The sequence below is a fragment of the Notolepis coatsorum genome (genome assembly GCF_963971535.1).
Source record: "Notolepis coatsorum genome assembly, chromosome: 17".
NCBI lineage: Eukaryota > Metazoa > Chordata > Actinopteri > Aulopiformes > Paralepididae > Notolepis > Notolepis coatsorum.
In genome coordinates this window covers 105047129-105057128 of record NC_140181.1, presented here as the reverse complement: position 1 = coordinate 105057128, position 10000 = coordinate 105047129, and the positions used below count along the sequence as shown (strand labels likewise).

At 45.0% G+C, this 10000-nt stretch overlaps 1 protein-coding gene across 1 annotated transcript in view; it reads right to left on the bottom strand.

The window, feature by feature from the left end:
* The window catches only part of plxnd1 (plexin D1), a gene marked incomplete at its 5' end in the record, with an annotated part of 51822 nt that overhangs the window by 32750 nt on the left and 9072 nt on the right, over positions 1 to 10000 (bottom strand). The window contains one exon of the mRNA XM_084333610.1: positions 1 to 95. This exon is cut by the window's left edge and continues 51 nt beyond it. Coding sequence (XP_084189736.1) covers positions 1 to 95 — 95 coding nt within the window. The remainder of the gene's footprint in view (positions 96 to 10000) is intronic.

Genomic DNA, 10000 nt, shown 5'->3' with positions numbered 1-10000 from the left:
ATGGAGACCTCCACCGCGTCCGCCCTCCGGCCCAGGTTCCTGCCCTGCACCGTGAGCAGGGTGCCGCCCTCCACGGGGCCACTCAGCGGGAAGACCTGAGGAGAGGAGGGCAAAGGATAATGTAATAATAATAATAATAATAATAATAATAATAATAACAATAATAATAATAATAATAATAATAATAATAATTCATTGTATTTATAAAGCGCTTCTCAGGAACCCGAAGTCGTTGACATTAGGCGGGAAAACAGAGAAAACAAAGAAACAAAAGGAACATAAGACCACGGGGGAACAGGGAAAACGCGGGGGGGTTAAGGTTGGGGAAGGTTGAAGGCTGGGGAGAACAGGTGGGTTTTGAGGCAGGATTTGAAGGTGGAGAGTGTGGGGGAGTCTCTGATGGTCTGGGGAGGGAGTTCCAGAGTCGAGGTGCAGTGCGTGAGAAGGCCCGATCACCAACGTTTTTGAGCTTGTATGACGGGACAGTGAGGGAGGCAGTGGAGGAGGACCGGAGGGAACGGGTGGGGCGGTAAGGAAGGAGGAGATCAGTCAGGGGGGGGGGGGGGGCAGGCTATGGCGGGCTTTGAAGGTGAGTAGTAGTGTTTTGAAGTTGATGCGTTCCTTGATCGGGAGCCAGTGGAGAGAGTGGAGGACAGGCGTGATGTAGAGCAGAACAGAAGACCTGAGGAGAGGAGAGAGAAGAATAATGTAGAGCAGAACAGAAGACCTGAGGAGAGGAGAGAGAAGAATAATGTAGAGCAGAACAGAAGACCTGAGGAGAGGAACATGAAGAATAATGTAGAGGAGAACAGAAGACCTGAGGAGAGGAGAGAGAAGAATAATGTAGAGGAGAACAGAAGACCTGAGGAGAGGAGAGAGAAGAATAATGTAGAGGAGAACAGATAAGACAAGATAATACAATATAAGACAAGATAAGACAAGATAAGATAAGACAAGATAAGACAAGATAAGACAAGACAAGACAAGACAAGATAAGACAAGATAAGACAAGACAAGATAAGACAAGACAAGACAAGATAAGACAAGACAAGATAAGACAAGACAAGACAAGACAAGACAAGACAGGACAAGACAAGATAAGACAAGACAAGACAAGACAAGATAAGACAAGATAAGACAAGATAAGATAAGACAAGACAAGACAAGACAAGACAAGATAAGACAAGATAAGATAAGACAGGACAAGACAGGACAGGACAAGACAAGACAAGATAAGATAAGACAAGACAAGACAAGATAAGATAAGACAAGATAAGACAAGATAAGATAAGATAAGATAAGATAAGACAAGATAAGACAAGATAAGACAAGATATTCCTCTGTTGATCCCCTTGTGGTAATCTGGGCTTCATAGCAGCATGGGGGAGGGGAGAGGGGGGGAGGGGAGGTACAGGTATGGGCAGGGTAATAGTAGAAAGACATAGATATAGGCAATACAATTTGATCTGAATATAAAAACACGAGAAAATAAATAGTGTAAACAAAGGCACCGGTAACAAGTGGCGAAGCTGAACGCCATAAAGCCGTATGTCTTGATGCAGACGGGGGAACAGCGGCTCACAGACTCACTGAAAGATCAGAGGTCCCCCCCCCCCCCCCCCCCCGTATAATGTCCCTCCGCTGAAGAGTGGCGTGTAATGGACAGAGACGCAGCTTGGCCTCATACATTCAGGAGGAGGGCTCTTCAAGTCCCATGGACTCCACACTTCTTCTTCTTATCCCTCCCCGCCTCCTGCAATTCACATTAGCGGGGGAGCATCTCCTCTGAAGAGGCCCCTCCACCACAGCCCACACGAGACCCGGAGAGAGGTGGAGATGGAGGTGGAGAGGTGGAGGAGAGGAGGGGGGGTGGGGGGGGGGGGGGGGGGGGGGGCAATTTAGGAAATTGAGTGTGTGAGGGGAGAGTGAGTGAGGGAGGTAGAGAGGACGAAGAGAGGACGAGGAGCAAAAGCTTCAACGGGGGGATTAGTATTATTTTTCCCTTTCATCCGCTCGCCTGCGTGTCGGACGCCACATTCCCGGGTCCAATTGGTCCCTCCTGTGTGGGTCGTGTTCAGAGGCTTTCATGCATCATTTCAGCCCCCCCCCCCCGCCACCTAACCACCCCCCCCCCCTCTTAGCGTTACTTTCAGGAGCCATGAATAGGAAGGCAGAGGGAGGGCAAGTCACCCCCTTCCATCGCCACGGAAACTCGGCTTTGGAGATAGCCATCTCTGGCACCCAGGCTGGAGGCAGTCTACCATCAACTTCCAACTGTTGCGTAGCTTCGTAGCCTAGCCTCCAGCGCCCCAGGAGGGGGGTGGGGGGGGGCCTCCGGGCATGCGCCCACCCCCGGTTGAGCTGAGGTCGCGCCGTGACCCTGCGTTTCTTTAGCGCCGCTCACAGCTGGTTCTGGCTCCAGTTCTGTCGCACACACACACTGAGCTTTATGTATGAAAACAACACTTCTGTTCGGTCAGGGGTGAGTGAGTGAGAGAGGAGGGGGCGGGTCTTCAGAGAATTAATTGAAACGGCCGCTTGAGTGACAGCGCAGATAAACAAGCATTACCTCCGACGCTATAACGTGAGAAGGTTGGCGAGGTCAAGGAGGGACTGTAATACTCGTTTACCCTTTCACTGCCACACTACCAAACGGTTAACCCTTTCACTGCGACAATACACAGTAGGTTAACCCTTCCACTGCCACACAACAGCAGGTTAACCCTTTCACTGCCACACTACAGAAGGTTAACCCTTTACTATCACACTACCGACGGTAACCGTTGGTAGTGTGATAGTAAACGGTTAACCTTCTGTAGTGTGGCAGTGAAAGGGTTAACATCACGTGGAAACAAACAGGGATCAGCCGAGGCCTCGCAGTGACACTGTATCTGGGGGACCGGAGGAAGTGATGCAATATTATCACAGTGTTTAATAATAACCGCCATATTATTATTAACCTCTCAAATATTAAGTGCATTCAGGCCTCAACCACATACAGTGTTTATAAATACTGTCAATGTTAAATTAATACACATTCACTTTCTCTCGCTCTCTCTTTCTTTCTCTCTCTTGTGCACTCTCACTCACGCACGCACACACACACACACACGCGCACGCGCACACACACACACACACACAGACAGACAGACAGACAGACAGACAGGCAGACAGACAGACAGACAGACACACAGACAGACACACACACACACACAGACAGACACACATACACACAAAGACACACACACACACACACACACACACACATACACACACAGAGACACACACACACACACACAGACCCACAAACCCACAGACACACACACACACACACAGACAGACACACAAAGACACACACACACACACACACACACACATACACACAGAGACACACACACACACACACACACACACACACACACACACAGACCCACAAACCCACAGACACACACACACACACACAGATTTTGTGCACACATATTACGTGCATTTATGTAATAGACATTTACATAATGTGTCTCTCACACCCAGCTATTCACTCATCCAGTCCAGGCTATGATATAAAAATGATATAAAAAAAATGATCTAATTAATTACAGGATTTAATCGCATAACCATTTTAGGCCTGCTATTCTATATTCTATAATCATATTTCAAATGTGTCCGGATGGCAGAATTCAGTACTGTATCTACAAAACCTTCTGTTTAATCATCTTCCATTTATTCATTTGCTTAGATTTTTCAGGTCTGGTCAATTTGAGCATGGTGTTATTCACAGTCAAAGATAAAAACATTTTTATTGATATTCTCCTTTGGTTCATTACAATTTACTCAAGCCTAGTAACAGACACAGTATTTCCGACACTGGGAATAAATTCCCTGATATCCATAGATGTCCCTAGAATCAGATACCAAGAACATGCAAATGGACCATATTAAAAAAAAATTCTACGTTCTTATGGAATGAATGAGATAAAAAACTATTAAAAAATATATCTAATTTTTATTTATTTTTTTATAAATTTTGAGTTCATTTTCATAACGCGATAATTTGCCGTGTAATTAATTAATCTAATTAACGCGATAAACTGACATCCCTAATACATATACAATATAAGGACGACGGGATGGGTCAAGCACCAGTGGCGAATCCTTGTGGAAGCCAACGGAAGCCATGCCTCCCTATAAATCCATATCAAATTATGAAATATGAAGAAAAAAAAATTTAATATAGTTTACATTCTTTTTCATCTGTGCATCTGTCTTATTTTTTTTAATTTTTTTTAAATGTCTCCCTCTTCTCCTTCTCACTCCCTCTAACACACTGTCAGACTGTGCTCACTACTGCAGCTAGTATAGGAGAGAGGCAGTGGGTAGGTCTCTTTCTCCAGGCTTCCAGCATTATAGAGTGAGTCCAAACTCCAAATCCGATCCTAGCCAATCAGATTCGAGCTGACTGCCACTGTGCCACACCCTAAAAGTTTAAAACGGAGCTGGGAGGAAAACACTCAGCATATTTTCCCCCTGGAGGCGGGGCAGGTCAGAAGTTCACGTTTCCACCTGACTACCTAACGTGACATCCCATTAGTAGTACTGAGGACCAGCAGAGCACACCACTGTGGATATTATGATTTAACAAATCTATCTGGCAAGAGGAGGACCACATTATTGACCAGGTAAGCACTGAGCAGCCTGACTGACTAACTAACGTTATCAGGCAAGCTTGTATACCCTTTCATGACTGCAATGCAAGCCAGGGGCTGGAATACGCAGTCACTTATTCCTCCGTAGTAGCCAGGTTAATGTGCACCATCAAGCACTGCTTAAAAGCTAGCGGTGGGTCCAAAATATATCGGATATAAATGTCAAAGGTACCCAGCGTTCCTTCAGGGTTTCACACACAGATGCGGCGGGGTTTGAAAGCTCGGCGTTGCTAATAAACATTTTAAATCATTTTTATAAACGAGTAAAACTGAGGCTGAAATGACTGCTTCCGCATTTTACAGTAGGAGCGCTCTGATGGCTGGGCGCGCCGCGCAACAGACACTTGAATGAATGAATGAATGAATGAATGAATGAATGAATGAAAACTTTATTTAACAGATTGCAGAATGGGTACAATACAGTACGGCTCAATACACACAATTGTTAAGGGGATGCAGACCAGATAAATACGTTTGTCTTGTCACGTTTGTCTAATAGACAGTCATATTCTCTCCCGGTGTTCTGCGGAATCCTACTCCCTCCTCGAAAACAACACTGGCCGTATGTATATTTCTCTCCCACCCACCCACCCCCTCCTAATGTACAGTCCCCTCCCCATCATATGTATATACTCTGTCAGGATCTATGGGTAACAGTACTGTATATTTGATGTCATGATGTCTTTTATGTCATAAATGTCACTATGAATTGAAAATGGGGGACCCTGATGTAAACAAGACAAACGTCTTTCTCTGGTCTGCATCCCCTTATACAATTGTGTGTATTGAGCCGTACTGTATTGTACCCATTCTGCAATCTGTTAAGAACGTTTGACTGGCCGCCGAGCCATACTGTAGTGTACATGGTGACTGCTTGACTTAAAAAAAAAAAAAAAAAAAAAAATATTAATAAAAATATTTAATAATTTTTTTTTAATAATTTTTTTTGGCTTCCCCTGTTATTTTACCCACGCGACGCCACTGTCAAGCACAGAGACTCAATCGCATCGGCGACCCAAAAAACAATGCATGTGTGTGTGTGTGTGTGTTCCTGTGTGTGTGTGTGTGCCGCCCATCGTAAGTGTGTCGTTGCATGCCAAATAAAGACTTCTAAAAAAGTCCTGCATTATTACACACACACACACGCACCAACACCATGCGTGTCTCCAGGGCTCCACAATAGGCAGTGTTACAGTATGTGGCTCTCGAGGTGTCGAGGAACATCTCTGGCGCTAACGTTAATGTCACCCGGCATGCTGCTCTTATTATCACTGTGCGGACTATAGGGAGGTGTAGTCTGACATCACTTTAGTTTCCTATAGGGAGGTGTAGTCTGACATCACTTTAGTTTCCTATAGGGAGGTGTAGTCTGACATCACTTTAGTTTCCTACAGGGAGGTGTAGTCTGACGTCACTTTAGTTTCCTGTAGGGAGGTGTAGTCTGACGTCACTTTAGTTTCCTATAGGGAGGTGTAGTCTGACGTCACTTTAGTTTCCTGTAGGGAGGTGTAGTCTGACGTCACTTTAGTTTCCTATAGGGAGGTGTAGTCTGATGTCACTTTAGTTTCCTATAGGGAGGTGTAGTCTGACGTCACTTTAGTTTCCTATAGGGAGGTGTAGTCTGACGTCACTTTAGTTTCCTATAGGGAGGTGTAGTCTGACGTCACTTTAGTTTCCTATAGGGAGGTGTAGTGTGACGTCACTTTAGTTTCCTATAGGGAGGTGTAGTCTGACGTCACTTTAGTTTCCTATAGGGAGGTGTAGTCAGACGTCACTTTAGTTTCCTATAGGGAGGTGTAGTCTGACGTCACTTTAGTTTCCTATAGGGAGGTGTAGTCTGACGTCACTTTAGTTTCCTATAGGGAGGTGTAGTCTGACGTCACTTTAGTTTCCTATAGGGAGGTGTAGTCTGACGTCACTTTAGTTTCCTATAGGGAGGTGTAGTCTGACGTCACTTTAGTTTCCTATAGGGAGGTGTAGTCTGACGTCACTTTAGTTTCCTATAGGGAGGTGTAGTCAGACGTCACTTTAGTTTCCTACAGGGAGGTGTAGTCTGACGTCACTTTAGTTTCCTATAGGGAGGTGTAGTCTGACGTCACTTTAGTTTCCTACAGGGAGGTGTAGTCTGACGTCACTTTAGTTTCCTATAGGGAGGTGTAGTCTGATGTCACTTTAGTTTCCTATAGGGAGGTGTAGTCTGACGTCACTTTAGTTTCCTACAGGGAGGTGTAGTCTGACGTCACTTTAGTTTCCTATAGGGAGCTGTAGTCTGACGTCACTTTAGTTTCCTATACGGAGGTGTAGTCTGACGTCACTTTAGTTTCCTACAGGGAGGTGTAGTCTGACGTCACTTTAGTTTCCTATACGGAGGTGTAGTCTGACGTCACTTTAGTTTCCTATAGGGAGGTGTAGTCTGACGTCACTTTAGTTTCCTATAGGGAGGTGTAGTCTGACGTCACTTTAGTTTCCTATAGGGAGGTGTAGTCTGACGTCACTTTAGTTTCCTATAGGGAGGTGTAGTCTGACGTCACTTTAGTTTCCTATAGGGAGGTGTAGTCTGACGTCACTTTAGTTTCCTATAGGGAGGTGTAGTCTGACGTCACTTTAGTTTCCTATAGGGAGGTGTAGTCTGACGTCACTTTAGTTTCCTACAGGGAGGTGTAGTCAGACGTCACTTTAGTTTCCTATAGGGAGGTGTAGTCTGACGTCACTTTAGTTTCCTATAGGGAGGTGTAGTCTGACGTCACTTTAGTTTCCTATAGGGAGGTGTAGTCTGACGTCACTTTAGTTTCCTATAGGGAGGTGTAGTCTGACGTCACTTTAGTTTCCTATAGGGAGGTGTAGTCTGACGTCACTTTAGTTTCCTATAGGGAGGTGTAGTCTGACGTCACTTTAGTTTCCTATAGGGAGGTGTAGTCAGACGTCACTTTAGTTTCCTACAGGGAGGTGTAGTCTGACGTCACTTTAGTTTCCTATAGGGAGGTGTAGTCTGACGTCACTTTAGTTTCCTACAGGGAGGTGTAGTCTGACGTCACTTTAGTTTCCTATAGGGAGGTGTAGTCTGACGTCACTTTAGTTTCCTATAGGGAGGTGTAGTCTGACGTCACTTTAGTTTCCTACAGGGAGGTGTAGTCTGACGTCACTTTAGTTTCCTATAGGGAGCTGTAGTCTGACGTCACTTTAGTTTCCTATAGGGAGGTGTAGTCTGACATCACTTTAGTTTCCTATAGGGAGGTGTAGTCTGACGTCACTTTAGTTTCCTATAGGGAGGTGTAGTCTGACGTCACTTTAGTTTCCTATAGGGAGGTGTAGTCTGATGTCACTTTAGTTTCCTACAGGGAGGTGTAGTCTGACGTCACTTTAGTTTCCTATACGGAGGTGTAGTCTGACGTCACTTTAGTTTCCTATAGGGAGGTGTAGTCTGACGTCACTTTAGTTTCCTATAGGGAGGTGTAGTCTGACGTCACTTTAGTTTCCTATAGGGAGGTGTAGTCTGACGTCACTTTAGTTTCCTATAGGGAGGTGTAGTCTGACGTCACTTTAGTTTCCTACAGGGAGGTGTAGTCTGACGTCACTTTAGTTTCCTATAGGGAGGTGTAGTCTGACGTCACTTTAGTTTCCTATAGAGAGGTGTAGTCTGACGTCACTTTAGTTTCCTATAGGGAGGTGTAGTCTGACGTCACTTTAGTTTCCTATAGGGAGGTGTAGTCTGACGTCACTTTAGTTTCCTATAGGGAGGTGTAGTCTGACGTCACTTTAGTTTCCTATAGGGAGGTGTAGTCTGACGTCACTTTAGTTTCCTATAGGGAGGTGTAGTCTGACGTCACTTTAGTTTCCTATAGGGAGGTGTAGTGTGACGTCACTTTAGCTATAGGGAGGTGTAGTCTGACGTCACTTTAGTTTCCTATAGGGAGGTGTAGTCTGATGTCACTTTAGTTTCCTACAGGGAGGTGTAGTCTGACGTCACTTTAGTTTCCTATAGGGAGGTGTAGTCTGACGTCACTTTAGTTTCCTATAGGGAGGTGTAGTCTGACGTCACTTTAGTTTCCTATAGGGAGGTGTAGTCTGACGTCACTTTAGTTTCCTATAGGGAGGTGTAGTCTGACATCACTTTAGTTTCCTATAGGGAGGTGTAGTCTGACGTCACTTTAGTTTCCTGTAGGGAGGTGTAGTCTGACGTCACTTTAGTTTCCTATAGGGAGGTGTAGTCTGACGTCACTTTAGTTTCCTGTAGGGAGGTGTAGTCTGACGTCACTTTAGTTTCCTATAGGGAGGTGTAGTCTGACGACACTTTAGTTTCCTATAGGGAGGTGTAGTCTGACGTCACGTTAGTTTCCTGTAGGGAGGTGTAGTCTGACGTCACTTTAGTTTCCTATAGGGAGGTGTAGTCTGACGTCACTTTAGTTTCCTATAGGGAGGTGTAGTCTGACGTCACTTTAGTTTCCTACAGGGAGGTGTAGTCTGACGTCACTTTAGTTTCCTATAGGGAGGTGTAGTCTGACGTCACTTTAGTTTCCTATAGGGAGGTGTAGTCAGACGTCACTTTAGTTTCCTGTAGGGAGGTGTAGTCTGACGTCACTTTAGTTTCCTATAGGGAGGTGTAGTCTGACGTCACTTTAGTTTCCTGTAGGGAGGTGTAGTCTGACGTCACTTTAGTTTCCTATAGGGAGGTGTAGTCTGATGTCACTTTAGTTTCCTACAGGGAGGTGTAGTCTGACGTCACTTTAGTTTCCTATACGGAGGTGTAGTCTGACGTCACTTTAGTTTCCCGCTCGGTTCACCCGTATAGGGATTTATCATTGGGAAAATGTATTATCGCTATTGTAATAATTCTGCCTCATGAACATTGGCAAGCTGACAATTTTTGCACAAAATGTTTTCCCTTCTATCACTAATATTATTGTTTCAGCATTTTTGTTTGAAATAAAGTTAGTTATAAGGGTTTTAAATTTGACGCTAAAAAGGAACTACACTTACCAGTAGAGCGCCTGTTGTTCAGTGCTGTCGTCAGTCAGCAGTGCCAGAGTGAAGTGTAGTTCCTCAGTGAACGAAAACATAAACGTTGTTATTTTGCTTATTATTTTTTTTATCCACTTTTTCTCCTCTTTTTCTATTTTTTTCTCCCATCCCAATTTCGCTGTGCCAATTCTCCCCTCCCCTGTCTTGAACGTTGCTCGCATATGCCCCGCACTGGCCGGTTATAGGGAGGATAGAAGCCTTGCATCACGTGTCCCCTCCGGTACACGAGGAGGCAGCCTGTCACATCTTTTCACCTGCCAGCGTGGACTCTCATTGGC